General features: G+C 37.7%; 1 protein-coding gene and 1 long non-coding RNA gene across 2 annotated transcripts; both read left to right on the top strand.

The window, feature by feature from the left end:
- The first annotated feature begins 512 nt into the window (after positions 1-512).
- Positions 513-4,301, top strand: LOC133734281 (uncharacterized). The gene is made up of 8 exons (XR_009858199.1): positions 513-782; positions 867-940; positions 1,047-1,083; positions 1,518-2,609; positions 2,906-2,991; positions 3,115-3,589; positions 3,696-3,778; positions 4,120-4,301. It is a non-coding gene; the product is annotated as an uncharacterized LOC133734281 (long non-coding RNA).
- A 5,646-nt stretch (positions 4,302-9,947) lies between these two features.
- Positions 9,948-15,846, top strand: LOC133729081 (casein kinase 1-like protein HD16). Its single transcript, XM_062156553.1, has 16 exons — positions 9,948-10,638; positions 10,949-11,077; positions 11,174-11,247; positions 11,374-11,443; positions 11,562-11,617; positions 12,145-12,216; positions 12,349-12,443; positions 12,527-12,593; positions 12,686-12,815; positions 12,901-13,119; positions 13,744-13,886; positions 13,998-14,172; positions 14,287-14,377; positions 14,577-14,734; positions 15,206-15,394; positions 15,519-15,846. The coding sequence occupies exons 1-16, from the start codon at positions 10,201-10,203 to the stop codon at positions 15,576-15,578; spliced, it is 2,166 nt and encodes a 721-aa protein (XP_062012537.1). The 5' UTR covers positions 9,948-10,200; the 3' UTR covers positions 15,579-15,846.
- Positions 15,847-16,116: the final 270 nt, after the last annotated feature.

Genomic DNA, 16,116 nt, shown 5'->3' on the forward strand with positions numbered 1-16,116 from the left:
AAGCCCCAATAATTAGATTATAATTGGAAATTTTTAAAAGAAATGGAATAATATATATTAATATCTAAGTTGCTTTCAAAACCCTAACGACCACGAAGCTTCTTGCCAAATCCCCCAACGTGCTAGCAACCGACCAACTCCGATAACTGTTTCTTAAGATTATACAAACAGTGTTTTGATCAAGGATCTTCACTTGAAATGGAGTTATCTCCTTTACAATTGTGTATGTCACTACTAGAATTTTGCTCTTAGACATCACGACAATTACATCGGTGAGGAATTCACGCGATGTAAAAAAATGTCATTAACATCGATTCCTCAAATTCCGATTTATATGCATATAATTGACATCGTTTATTACTGTTGACCGATGTCTACATTTTGATTCAAAAATTTACAAAAACGCGGAAAGACTAAGTTAAAAACTTTCGGGTACGCGGGGAACAAAAATTTCATTCCCCCCACACTTTATTATTTTTCCTACTTTTATCTCACTCACTTTCATCGTTTTCTCTCTCGCTCTTGCCCGAAACTCTAGCCCTCGATCTCCTCCTTCCTCTCCCGCCCTCTTAATTTCTACGGCCACCATCGCCTTCCTCTCCGCTCACTCCCACTACTGTCTCTCTTTCCTTAACCACCTCCAACCCCTCGTCGGCGCTATCGCCTCCACCCACAAGCTCTCTCTCTCTATCTCTCTCTCAAGCTTTCTAGGATCTCAGAAGATTTCAACCTGGCAAAGCACCCTCTACAACAGGTTTCAGTCTGAATTAATCACGTTAATGGTGAGTCACTGCGACTGAATTCTTTGTTTTCTGTTTGGGTCCTGAGAATTTTGGGAGTTTTCAATTTTAGGGTTTTAATTATAGATGGGTGGAGATTTGGGGATTCCTACGTTCCCTGAAGAAGACTGGGAGCCCAATACAATCACATGATAAAATGGGTAAGCTCACAACTAGTCTTTTGAAAAGACTCACTTTTTCTCCTCTAGCTTCGAATTTTCAATTTCTCCATTGTTAGGTTTCTGAAATTTGCTGGGTTTTAATCAGGTTGGTGAATTTGAACCTTTGAGCTGATCATCGAATGGTATTCCTTTTGAATTTGAATGTTGACATCTGGGTTTTAATTCTCTTGGTTTGTTCTGATCTATTTGCTGCTTCATATTTTGTAGGCATGGTTTAAGTTGGGTTTCTTAACTTATCTTTTACTCTCATGGATATCAAGTAGCTGATTTGTATGTTTTCTTATATATAAAGGGCATAAGCTTTTGTAAATAATTGTAGCTTGAATACTGATGTGTAACTGACTTATGTTGCTTTTGAGTGTCAAATTGGCAGTAGTTTTATCAGTTTGTACATGAGTTTTCTTCAATCTGTAAAATGTTGTTGCATTCGGTAAAATGATAGTAGTTTCTGTTTATTGATTTAAGTTGAGGATTTTCTTGACACCTGGATATAGTTTATATGTGTCTGTAATGATTCACTGCTTTTGAACAACATCCCTTTTTTTTGGTGCTGCAGAATGTTCAACAGATCCATGGGCCATTTCTCGTTGTTGTACCATTATCTACTTTGTCAAATTGGGCAAAAGAATTTAGGAAATGGCTTCCTGATCTGAATGTTGTAGTGTATGTTGGTACCCGTGCAAGCCGAGAGGTAAACTGAGCTTTCTTGTACATGTCACAAAGTTCATATATGGTTAGCGTTTGATAATATGATTTTACTTGCATTGTTAGTTCAAAAATAGTTAAAGCTCCCAAATTGTACTCATCATATCTAGTTTCTTCTGCCTATTGAATAAATACTTCCATAGCTAGTATGCTGGTCAGCTCTCCGCTTTCAATGTGGAACTTTAATTACTGTACAAAGCTGAGTGATCTTAAAATGAACTCTCTCTCCTTCAGCCCTCCTTTTATTGAGTGCACTTTTTTGAGTTCCTTTTTTACCATATGGTAGGCTAAAGTGCCTCCTAAGGTACAAGTTTTTGCTTGGGGCTGTTGCTCACAGGAGAGTTATACTTGTGAGGTCAACAGCAAAGCCCTTCTGTTTGACTTTGGCCACTTGAAAGAAAGAGGCAGTTGAGGGTATTGGTAACATTTTCCTTCATTTTCTAGTGGTGTTGAGATTGGATAGAAGTGTCTGCTGCTACGGTGAATGTGGTTCCCTCAGCTGGGGTATTTGGTGTGGAGTGATTGCATCATGTGTTTTAATGTTGCCATTGTGTATGGAGTAATTGTATTTTTATCTTCTGGTGTAGTGGCCATGGTCAAATGAGTACTTGCTTTTAATTTTGTTAGGGTCAATACAGTTGCCCTGCATCTTCATGGTCAATGCATTTTTGTGATTGAAAAATTATTTTGGCAAACATTATTTCCCCTCTTTCCTCTTGTCTATTATTCTCATTTTCAGAGGCATTCTGTAAGCCATAGGGGTGGGACTATACGTGGTGTCCATATGCTTGTTTCTTTATTAATTATTTATCTGTTTGTTGTTTTCTTATGATGGTGACAAAGTGTGGCGTTCTTATGATGTCTCTATTTGTGTTCTTTACAACCACTATGTCTGTGTCATTTACTTTGAGAGAGACGCAGACTCGGATGCTGAAGTTCACAGGTTTGTTTTATTGTATTGTGCTATTTCCACTAAGTATCTTCTTCTGTCTTAAGCGCATGAAACAATGCATTATTGACTTACATATATTTTCACTATTCAGTAGTAGTATAAGTTCCTTGTGGAACTATGAATTTTTTTTTTGTCCGGTTGATCCAAAACAATATTAATAAACTGTTTTCCTGGAATGATGAGTATATCCTTGACTATGAAGTGAGAAGACCGCATAAGTATTTGTGTTATTCATTCTCCTATCCTGCCTCTATAATTTGGTGCTTACATTTGTCAAATTATTCCAGTGCAGCTTCAACACCATGCTCGTCATCAGCTTCCAACATTTCAGTTGATTTTTGTGCATGTAATTGAATCACTTGTCTTTGTCCCGGTGAGTATACATCCTTTTGGTTTGCCTTTACCATAATAGAATATGTGTGTGTCTGTGTGTACACTTAATGCTCGTTTTTGACATATGCTTCACTTTCAAATAACATGATCTTGGGTTCTGCAGATTATGATTGGCATATTGTTTTTTCTGTTCGAGTATGATCAACTATTGGCCTTCATGGTCCTAATTCTTGTCTGGTTGAGTGAACTATTTACCCTGATCAGTTCTCTATCTCTCTCTTATTATACATATAATATATAGCATCATTTGATATGGGAAGATTGCATTTTAAAATCCTTCACTCAATAGTCACTGCCTCTCTTATTCTTTAATTTTATTTTATGAAGGTGGCTAAATTGGAGTCCATGTTGTGGTGAATCATCTTATATGTTTGTATTTTTTTTTCTTTTGTTGTTTAGTCAGGCCGTAGTTAGGAAGGAAACAAATCAGATAATGGTTCAGACATTGTTCTGATTGCTCAATTTATAGCAGGGAAATTATTACCCGAGCTGAATTGCGATTATGGGTAAATGAATGTGAGATACCCTTGTTGCATGAATTCAATGGTAGTGCAAAAGAGAGTGGGATGTCCATTGAGGTATGTAGTAAGCTCAACATTTCTTTCATATATATATATATATATATATATATATATATGATTTTATAGCGCTCTCCTCAAGTAATCTGTCTCATTTAAATTGTAGGAGGAAAGACGCCTATTATATGTTGCAATGACTCGTGCTCGAACAGAACTTTTCATGCTTTATGTTTTGACGGATTCCAATTGGTATGTCTGTTTTAGCTTTAGGCTTTATCATACTTTTATCTATTTATATATTTTTTCTAGTTTGGTCACAGTATTACAGCAAATATATTCATGCCATCTGTCTGTGCCTAGTTTTTTTATAGTAACTTGTTCAGCATTGTTGACCTTTGACTCGATTAATCATAATTGAGGACTTAAATATCCCAGAAAGGTATAGTTAAGTTAACCAACAGATTGTGTTATGGATGCTAGGATAGGAATGTCTTGTAAGCTCAATGTCTTTTTGTTTTTCCCTTTTCCTTTCCTTTCTTTCCTTATGTTTTTCTTGTTATAGCTAATTGTTCATTTCATTTTATTTGCAGGTGAAAACAGAAGAACAAATGGGATATAAGTATGGCGAGCCTTGCTTTCGTTTATGTTTCTAGTATTATGTACCATTTAGACTTAAATTTTTGTTTTATTTCGACATGTTATGCATAGAAATACTTGGGATGTTGTTATGTACTTTGAGCATCAATATTAATCAAAATTTATTTACTTACGATATGTATTCTCATTAGATTTCCTAGCAATAATTACAAGTCAGTTTATAACTATAAAAATGAAGTCATATAAGAACTAATACATCAGTTCTAAAACAAAAAATTGATGTCCCATTAGCCAGTGGTTAACAAAATATTAAGTAAGAAACGATGTAACACAACCCAATGAACATCGACTTATTAAGTAAGAAACGATGTAAAACAACGCAATAGACATCGACATTGTGTAAGAAACGATGTAAAACAAATCAATGGACATCGATTTATTAAATGAAAAACGATGTCTAGTATAAGTATGAACATCGGTGCCAACCTCAAAAACTGATGTTTAATAGAAAAATAGACATCACTTCATAAAAGGAAACGATGTTTAATAGAATAATGAACATCGGTCATGTAATACAAAAGAATGTAGATTCAATCTTAAATAGTGTGATATATGGCAAGTACCCGTAAAGCTTATAAACAGCAGATAAACTTCAAAAACACCGATGTGTAAGAGAATATAACACATCGTTTCTAGAATGAGTAACGATGTTAAAATGAATACTAGTGCTGTTGGATCTATATTTCGTTAAGCATTAAATGCATAAATATGAAGGTTTAACAATATCTAAAAACACCAATTTGTGATCATAATAGCAGTTTAACATCGATTCTAGAACATAATCCGATGTTTATTATTATATGGGACATCGGTTTTTAACCGATGTCTATTTTTTTGCGATCTTTTACATCACCCACTAACACATGTGTACAAATTTTTTTTTACATCGGTTTCTGGCCGATGTATATGAGGAAAATTCTAGTAGTGTGTTGCCAGTCAAAATATTAAAAAGCTTCGATGATTCCTTGAATTAGATCAAGTGAAATTTTTGGTGCTATCACTTTCTATTAAATGGAATCCAAATTGAGGAGTTGCATCAAAAAATTGATGACAATAACTTGTGATTTTAAGAATCGGTGTTATCAGTACTGGGATTGTTGGAATTTGATTGTTTGTGTGTAGAGTTTATTTCCTCTTCTGTTTTGCTAATATTAGGATTTTAATTCAAAAAGTATATTAGTTCCTCAAATAAATTAATTTTTATTTACACATGGGAGGTTACTAAGTTAAAAGAGATTATGTGGCAACTGCCACGTCATTTGGGATTCATATTTGGTATAATTTTTTGGGGTCTCTAGCACTACTCAATGACGTTTGTATATCAGGAGAATCTGATACATTTAATGATTAGTTCGTGTTACAGAATATAAACACGAAACTATGATTTTTCTTTGAAATCTAACGAATGCGATAATGGAGCATAATCATGTTGCGCCCCTAGTTATATTCATTGAACTTTTTTTTTTCAGTCAATTGCAAGTTATTAAATTTATTCCAACTATGTTTTCTTTTCTAATACATATGCCTTTTTTAGTAAATTTATTTCCCATAAAATCTTATTTCAAAATTACAAAATTTGAGGTGTGTATTAAGTATTTGGGGATATGTGGATAAAATTTTTCTAAGCCTAATTTAATGAAAGAAAAAAAAATTAAAACTGCAATCAAAAAAAAATTAAAACTGCAATCAATTTGCTCATATGCAAATCAAGCTCTAACGTTGCATAATTTCAATTGTTACTATGGTCAACACTAATTATTAACTGTCAATTATTCGTGAAGAATGGCTCTCTGCCACCCATCCCTTTTCCTTCCAAACCCTAGCCGCCATGGCCAAGGGCTGCATCTATGGCGCTCGACGCCGAAGCCAAGCCGTGTTCTCTCGGCCTCAAGCCGTCACTTGCCGGCAAACCAAGATCCTGTGTGGTCGACAAATCTTCAACCACGACCCCCCTTCATGAAGGAGATCCACCCCTCTTCCAATACGGCACAACTAATTGCAGCCGGAATGGGTGATGGATTGGTCGTCGAGGAGCTGTGGGGGCGTCCTCTTAGAGCCCGAAATAAAAATCCACCAAAGACCAAGAATGACAGGGAATCTGCTGATTCTGCTCCTCCATTGAGTCTCACCTCACCATGTTCCTCTAGCCCTTCGGGTAAGGGTAAGGGGAAAGAGATTGAGTAATCTGTAAGTTGGTCTTTTAGCTTGCTCTCTAAACTATGCTATGTTTTTACACTAAATATTTGATCCTTCTGGCGCACCACAATTGCTTGCATTGGCAAAGGGAGGCTCAAGTCAAAAGTATTTTTTGTAAGCCTAGTTTAGGTTTAGTTTTGGCAAGCTCTTTGAATAATTGAGCAAGATTTGTAACAGTGAATGGTACCAGGTGTCCATATGGACCGTTTGTATGTGCCGTTCTGGCCGTTCTATCAATGGAATTCATTTGAACTAAAATATATATATATATATATATATATATATATATATATATATATATATATATATGCAAATCAAGCTCTAGTTATCTCTGAAAAGTTGACAACTATGGGTTTATATCAAAGTTAAAACCCATTAAATATATTCCAACTATATTTCTCTTCTAATCAAATTTTTTTTGGAGGTAGTCTAGCTAAGCGGTGAAGCCAAACCCTAGCCACCGTAAACGCTGCCGTGCGCAGCCCTTGATCTAAGCAACATGCTGCAAACCAACATCCTACTATGGAACTGTCGTGGAATTGTCAATCATGAAACTCAAAGGGCTCTGGTGAATATGGTACAGGCGAGAAACCCTAGCCTGATTTTCCTCTCTGAAACCCTTGCGCAACCAAGTTTACTGGAATCCCTCAGAATAGATCTTGGTTTTGTGGGGTGTATTAGGCTATTAGCTACCCTTACGAGGATGAATCTCAAGGTGTGACCCTCTTCTGGAAGGCAAATACTCCAGTTAGGTTACAAACATATGATCCTCACTATATAGATGCCGAGATCGGAAAACTTGGCACTCAAGAAATCTGGAGATTCACTGGGATCTATGGTTTTGCACATCGTAACCAGCGCCACCGCACCTGGAACCTTATCAAAACTCTAGCTGCTCAGCCTTGCTTGCTCCCTTGGATCATGGCTAAGGATTTTAATGAAATTATAAGTAATGATGAGAAGTCGGGTGGAGTCCCTAAGGCTATGGCACCAATGCAACTCTTCAGACAACCAATGGCTGATTGTGATCTTCATGATATGGGTTATGTTGGCAGTCGTTATACTTGGTCAAACAAGTTTACAAAGGAGAGATTAGACAGGAGTTTTGCTTCCCCACAATGGTGAGACTTATGTCTCTGCTCTAGGGTTTTAACCCTACCTCCCATTGAATCAGATCATGCACCTCTATTGGTGGAAGTCTGCGCTGAAAGAAGAATTGTATGGCGCGCCCCAAAACGTTTTTGATTTGAAGAAATGCGGCATGCACACTCAGATTGCATCAATGTGATTAAAAAAGGATGGTCACGACCTCTAACAGGTAATGGCATGTTACAGGTTGGTATGAAGATTGGGGTAACTGGTCAGGAGCTAATGCATTGGCATAAACATGTGTTTGATGCTCAAAAAGGGGAAATGAGAGTGATCCAAGAGAAGCTCCATGACTTAATGAGGCAGCCCTTCTCCTCTGATCAATATGAGGAACAGAAAGCTTTACATGCTAGACTTAGCACTTTACTTGCACAGTAGGAAACGTATTGGAGGCAAAGATCTAAAGCTCTGTGGTTGAAAGAGGGTGATAGAAATTCTGCTTTCTTTCACAGAAGAGCCTCAAACCACAAACAAAAGAATCGAATCACGGGAGTTAACAGCAGTGAGGGCATTTGGTCTACTAACCCTGTAGAGATTCATGATATCATTCTTCAATATTTTGAAGGCATCTACACATCAAAAGGCTAGGCATTTCAAATGAGGCTTTGCACGATATCCTCAACGTGGTGGAACCGAGAGTAACTGCGTATATGAACCACGATCTCATGCTTCCTTATTCCGATGATGAGATTAAGGCTGCACTCTTTCATATGCACCCTTCTAAGAGTCCGGGCCCTGATGGTATGTCCCCCTTTTTCTTTCAGAAATTTTGGACCATTGTTGGCACTGATTTGTGTATTGCAGTCAAACATTTTCTTGAGACAGGAGAGAGTTATGCTGGCTCTAATCTCACTCATCTCTGCTTATTCCCTAAAGTAAAGGAGCCAAAGGAAGCTAGTCATTTTTTACCTATAGCATTATGCAATGTTATTTACAGAATTGATTCTAAGGTGGTAGCCAATCGACTCAAAAAACTTTTGCCATCCATTATTTCTCCCCTGCAAAGTGCAGATGTTCCGAGAAGATTAATTTCGGATAACACTCTTGTGGCTACTGAAGTTGCGCACTTCATGCACAATTTGAGAAGGCAAGAAGAAGGTTTTTTCTCCTTGAAACTGGACATTTCCAAGGTCTATGACAGGTTGGAATGGGGCTTTGTTAGGGCAATGCTTCTTTAAACTTGGTTTTGCAGAAAGATGGGTTGAGCTAATCATGCAGAATGTCACATCAGTGCAGTATTCTATTCTCCTAAATGGTCAACCTAACGAGATCATCAATCCCACCAGAGGAATAAGGCAATATAGAAAAATTGTGGTGTGTATTTAGTGTCTATGGATGTGTGGATAGAATTTATCAAAGGTTAATTATGTCAACCAATGATGTTTGAATTTATAGTTAGAGAATTTGATACATATAATGATTAGATTGTCATATGGAATACAGACACGAAACCGTGATTCTTCTTTGAGATCTAACGAATGCTATAATTAAATTGACTAGCACAACACAAGTTAAGTAGGTTCAAGTTGAGCATAATCGTGTTGCGCCCATAGTTATATTCACTGGTTTAACATGCTTTCATGCCAATTTGCGTAACTTCTCAATAAAAGAGTTGACATGTTTTTAACACGATTTTAGCGTGTTTATAACATAATATCTTCTTCGAATTACCATGTAACGTAAACTGAATACTTTTTGAAAAAGATTAATTATGTCGACTAATGATGTTTGAAATCATTCAGAGAATCTGATACATTTAATGATTACATCATCTTACATAATACAAATACAAAACCGTGATTCTTTTATGAAATCTAACGAATGCAACAATTAAATTGACTAACGTAAACTGAATACTTCTTGAAAAATGTTGGTTATGTCGATTAATGATGTTTGAATTCATATTTGGAGAATCTGATACATTTAATGATTAGATCGTCTTACAGATTACAAGCACGAAACCGTAATTCTTCTCTGAGATCTAACGAATGTGACAATTAAATCGACTACCATACACAAGAACAAACAAAACGCCTCCAAATTCTATTTAAACTCAAACATTTGAAAACTCACGCGTTTCAAAGAGAGAAGGCTCCTCCCGCTCTCTAGGATTTTCTCCACCTCTGAGCGCCACCTTTGAGAGCCGGTAGCGCTTCTCATTTTCTGATGGCGCCGTCCGTCCTTCTCCTGGCTCCTGCTCGTCATTTCCGGCAGATTTTCCTTTGAAAATATCCGATGAAAGTTCAAAATATCACCAAAACAAACAAAATAAAAAAATAAAAATGTTGACCAAAATTTGATTGACGAATAGGCCACTCGTCCCATCACACCACACGGTCCACACCCGAAAACCAAACCCTTCCTCCTTTTCTCTCATTTCTTCTCTGTTTTCCCGCATCGTCTCACAGTTGGACTCCGCGCCTATCTATCCTTCTCTCTCTCTCTCTCTCTCTCTCTCCCCCCACCAAACCCTAACCCCCAAATTTCCAATCTTCCACCAAACAAACCCTAATTCCCTCCCATCGACCCCCAATCTGGCTCAATTGACCTCCGATTCGACCGATTCCGTTCGATTTCAGCCATGTTCATGACTCTCAAAGCTTCGCGGCTGTAAATATAATGATCGAGTCGTTGAAGCACCGTGAAAATTCATTTTATGGGTTTGAGCAATGCCGGAGCTTCGAAAAGGTGTCCGCCGAGGTCGTGCTAGGGTAGCTCACAAGCCGTCGGACCCCCCGCCGCCGCCGCCTCCGTCTCGAAGGACGCGTGCCACGGTCGCGAGGCAGGTAGCTGAGGCTGTGGTCAGGCCGAGGACGAGGTTGGCTGTGAAAAAGCTGAAGGAGGAGGAGGTGCTGCCGGAGCCGGAGAAGGAGAAGGAGAAGGAGAAGGACCGCGTGATTGTGATTTCGGAGAAGGAAGACTCCGATTCGGAGGGTGAAAGGGACGAAGAAGAAGAAGTAGAAGAAGAAGAAGAGGAGGAGGAGGAGGAGGAGGAAGAAGAAGAAGAAGAGAACAAAGCTGTGATGGCTGACGATAGTGGTGGCTTGAGTGCTAACAAGGCTGCTGGGCAAGAAGAAGAGGGCAGTACGGCGCCCTTTCCTGAAAAGGTATCCGAAAATTTGCTCCTTTATTTTGTGATTATTTCAGTTGGGTTGGGTCGATGCTGGTTCTGATGAATTGTGTTGTTCTCTTATTTGTTTAATTCTTATATTGATGCATGAAGCATTTATTTTGTTTAATTTATGGATTTGCTGTATTATTTATCTATGGATACAGGTTTTGAATGCAATAGGTACTTATAGAATGCTTTGGGTTACTGGAATTGATGTTTAATTTATCATAATAAAGCGAAAGAGATTATCTTTCAGCTTCTAATGATTACTTAACTGATATATGCACTGGGTTCAACTTTTGAAGGTTCAAGTAGGAGGATCGCCGCAATATAAGGTGGAAAGGAAGCTTGGCAAAGGTGGCTTTGGTCAGGTGTTCGTTGGTCGTCGCGTTACCGGTGGAGTTGACCGAACAAGTGGTCCTGGTGCTATCGAGGTAAGTTTGGACTTTCTCATATTGCAAAAAAGTTGTTTGATTATCTCATTTCCTTTGTAAATAAGTGTTCTTGATTCGGAGTTTTGTATTTATCAGGTAGCACTGAAATTCGAGCACAGAAATAGTAAAGGCTGCAGCTATGGTCCTCCATATGAGTGGCAAGTTTACAAGTGGGTGTTTTTCTTTCCTTTAGATCTTTAGTCTTTCCATTGTTTTTCTTCAGACCGTTTCGTTTATGTACCAATATGCAGTTACATATTTGTTCAAAATATTAATTACTACTTATTGTTTCACAGCACTCTTGGTGGTAGTCATGGAGTTCCCAGAGTACATTATAAAGGAAAGCAAGGGGACTATTATGTAATGGTATGATCAACTATCCTATCTTCTGCTTTTAAAAGAAATGTCTTATCTCTGTATCTATTTTCAGTTACTGTACTGTTCGAACTTTCTTATGTTGAGCATTTGATTTCTATGTTTGCAGGTTATGGACATGCTAGGACCCAGTTTATGGGATGTATGGAACACTTCAGGGCAAGCGTGAGTATTTATGAAATTCCTGAACATCCTTTTGTCACTATCTTTGTCTATTCATTTTGCTGTTAAGATATCTTGACTTAAACTGCAATTGAAGGTTGAGCTGAAAACCTTGTTTTAAATTTTCTGGGGCTTGCATGGTGAGGCTTTTCTGGTGGCAAAGCTCTAGAACCTGCTTCAAGGCATGGGTTTTTGGATTAATCTTCCACTTTTATCATTAATGGGAATTTGTAGTGCCTTCTAGATTATATAGGATACACATATACATTTGGCTAGTGTTTACTTTTCTGCCTAAGCACATTCTTATTTGTTGTTTTTGTATGTGATATTTCTTTTTCTGCAATTTATCTGCAGTTCAATATGCAGATAGTTTGACTTATCTTTGTGTTCGTCTTAGTGTAGGAGGGTGGTGTAATTTTTTTTTTGGTTTCAGCAATTGTACATGTGTATGTTTCCTTATTATTGTGCTCATGTACTTCATGAAACCACTTTTACTTACAAACTTCATGGTTATTTTTGAATGAACTCAGGATGTCTGCAGAAATGGTAGCCTGTATAGCTGTCGAGTCTTTATCGATTCTGGAGAAGATGCACTCTAGAGGGTATGTCAATATAGTCTCAGATCATTTCAGCACTTTAATTTGCCTATTAAACAATATAAGATCTTTGCAACCTTGTACTTTTTTTTTTTCCTTCACTTAAAAGGGATTTAAACATGGTTTGTTTAATATCAGGTATGTGCATGGAGATGTAAAGCCAGAGAACTTTCTGCTTGGTCAGCCATCTACCGCTCAAGAGAAGAAATTGTATCTTGTTGACCTTGGTTTAGGTGAGCTAGTTTCTTTTTACCCTCTTTTGTCTAGTTATATTAGTTTCATATCTCATGGATTCTATTACCACTCAATCTTGCAGCAACAAAGTGGAAAGATAGCTCAAGTGGGCTTCATGTTGAATATGATCAACGTCCTGATATGTTTAGGTGAGTTAATATCTGCCTTTCCTGGTTTATGGATTGCAATGGAAATCTTATATCCTTACCTGTAAGTCTGGTTTTTTTTGTCTCACCTCCAGAGGAACTGTTCGATATGCTAGTGTTCATGCTCACTTGGGAAGAACTGCTAGTAGACGAGATGACCTCGAATCACTTGCTTATACACTTATTTTTCTCCATCGAGGAAGGTTGCCATGGCAGGGGTATCAGGTATACAATATTCTAGAATTTGAGTCTGGTTTTCTCTTTTTAATTTGTTAGCAAGTTATCTGAACTGTACTTGCTCCTGTTTCAGGGTGATAACAAATCTTTCCTAGTTTGTAAAAAGAAGATGGCGACATCACCTGAAATGCTGTGCTGTTTCTGCCCCGCAGCTCTAAGGCAATTTCTTGAGATCGTTGTGAACATGAAATTTGATGAAGAGCCTAACTATTCCAAATTAATATCACTGTTTGAGGGATTGATAGGAACAAATCCTGCTGTAAGGCCATTAAAAATTGATGGTGCTCAGAAGGTAATTTTGATGCAGTACGTTAGAGAGTTCTTTTTGGACAGGGCCGGAGCCAGGATTTCATATGAGCTGGGCCCTATGAGAAAAAAATGCACATTGATAAAAGTTATATCTATTACACTGTTTAGATTACATATCACACTTTTAGACTTTTCAATAGATGAAATGAAGATTGACTACATAAATGATTCTTGGTGATATACAAAGTAAAGAATATTGACTGGAAACCATTTTGAATTTATCGATCATAAACCTAAGAAAAGATAAGTTATATCAATATACACTGACCAGAAATAAAATAAAAACTTCAATGGATAGAAAAATTGAGGAAATGTTATTGTAAGAATGGTCAAAGGTAATTCAGTGGTAATTGCCTTTGAATATATTGCAGTAATATATGTAATTAATGATAATTGATGGTGGTTTCGTATTTTCTATTCAGGTATAGCTTATAGCTTTTTATGGTAGAAACTTTATAATTTTCATAACTAATACGTAATACATTAAGTACCTAATAATTTTGTTGGAAAATTTGGGGCTTGGGGCCCACCTGGTCCCTTAACGGCTCTGCGCCCTGTTGTTGGATGTTTATGGGCTCCTAATCTTGTTTATAACAAATGCTTGTAGATTATTAGCCAGGTTGGCCAGAAACGGGGTAGATTGAATATTGAGGAAGATGATGATGGGCAGCCAAGGAAGAAGGTTCGGCTAGGAGTACCTGCTACACAATGGATTTCAATTTACAATGCTCGGATGCCAATGAAACAAAGGTAAAATTTCATTTTACATTGGACAGTTTTTCGTCAAGAGTTGGAAAAGACATATTTGTTCCTGACTCCCTGATTATATTTGTTCCTTGCGTTTTTCTACTTTATTATTAGGTATCATTACAACGTCGCTGATGCAAGGTTGGCACAACATGTGGAGAGAGGAATTGCAGATGGCCTGCTTATAAGTTGCGTGTCTTCGTGTTCTAATCTCTGGGCACTTATTATGGATGCTGGAACGGGTTTTTCAAACCAAGTTTATGAGCTTTCTCCCTTCTTCTTGCACAAGGTGGATCTCTTTGCATGTCTATACTTGTACAAGATACTGTACTCTTTAAGCAATTGTCACACTTGTTCTTTTTTGCAAAAGATCTGAGTCAGACTTGTTATTCCAATTACACAGGAATGGATCATGGAACAATGGGAAAAGAATTATTACATTAGTTCTATTGCTGGTGCTAACAATGGGAGTTCCCTTGTGGTGATGTCCAAAGGTATGTTCACTTCCGTGACTAGTTTGTGGTATCAATCTATCTAATGAGTACGTCATGAACTGTGTGGACATGTATATTGTCAAGCAAGATTTCCTTTGTAGACTGCATGACTACTTACTAGTTCGGCATCCACATCAGTTCAATTCATTCTCAGCCACTAGATAATGGAAGTCTGACCAGTCTGACCCTAATTGTGCAGGAACCCAGTATACTCAACAGTCTTACAAAGTGAGCGATTCTTTCCCCTTCAAGTGGATAAACAAAAAGTGGAGGGAAGGTTTTCATGTAACTTCAATGGCAACTGCTGGGAGCCGGTGGGGTGTTGTAATGTCTCGGAATGCTGGCTTCAGTGATCAGGTGGCTTTCCTCATCTTATACTTGATGTCTGATGTTCTCCTAATAGGAATATTAGTGTTTAAATTTATCACAATCACAGAGCGGGGACAAGTAATGTGTGCTACTGAATTGTTGGCTCGTAAAAAGCTTCAGCTTTACTGATGAAGTTTTGGCCAAATCCTTTGAATCTCATGTTGGGAGTGGGGAAAAAGCATCTTTCTGAAGTTTTTTCTTACTTGGTGAATTCAGCTTAATAAATAAACATAGGGTAACCTCTAATAAAGAAAAAGGACGTTTTTAAGGTACCAGTCTGGAGAGATTTATCATGGTCATGCTAGGTTGAGTTTGACCAGAAATGATTAAAAGTAATCTTACATCTTCCCATCTGACACTGTGGCAAAGAGATGTGCTACTTTTTAATTTTTTAACTACAGTTGGCTGTATACGCTTTGAGTTGTGTCCTGTCTCATTTGTCATTATTGCTTATCTTAGGTTGTGGAGCTTGATTTTCTCTATCCAAGTGAAGGCATCCACAGGCGTTGGGATAATGGTTTCCGGATAACATCTACAGCTGCAACCTGGGATCAAGCGGCTCTTATCTTGAGTGTTCCCAAGCGCAAACCTGGTGATGAAACACAGGAGACCCTGCGTACATCACAATTTCCTAGCACACATGTCAAGGTATAAATTTTGCGAATCTGATAATGCAGTTTCAGCTTGAAGTGCACGACTTTGATACTGATTAATTTTTTACGACTGATATGTCATTGATCTCTTACTGACTTAATTTTGGTCTTATGCACAGGAAAAATGGGCAAAGAATCTGTATCTTGCTTGTTTGTGCTATGGACGTACCGTATCTTAACTCCGATCAATTGCATGGAGTTTGTAAGTCGGAAATGACGTCAATGTCATTTCTTTTTGGTCCCCGGGGTCAATATTGTCTGTAAGAAAATTTGTTGTAGGAGAGGAGTTTGCTGCAGGAGCAGTGACTCTGTTGTACCATAAGTGTAAGCCGTATTAGTGGCCTTTTTTAATTTGAGATCTTACTCCCCAGTAATTAGACTACAGTCAACTATGCTCCCCAGTAATTATAGACTACAGTCAACTATGCTTTTAGTGCCTTTTCCTCATTTTTTATCTTCTCATGGTTATGCAAAGATGTAATAATGCTAATAATGCCTATCCTGTCACTGATCTGTTGCAAGGCATTTGCGTTCTCACTAGGTTTAGAGCACAACTACTCGTATAAATTAGAGAAATACACAACGCAAAATACACCATGGTGCCCCAAACTCAAACTCATCCTCTCAGATTTCCCAAATTACCAATGATCTACAGGGTAGAGATCGGGTACTGCCTCATCACATTGGATTCGGCTTCAATCTTGATGGCCGGAACTA

Source organism: Rosa rugosa, chromosome 2, assembly GCF_958449725.1.
Source record: "Rosa rugosa chromosome 2, drRosRugo1.1, whole genome shotgun sequence".
Taxonomy (NCBI): Eukaryota; Viridiplantae; Streptophyta; class Magnoliopsida; order Rosales; family Rosaceae; genus Rosa; species Rosa rugosa.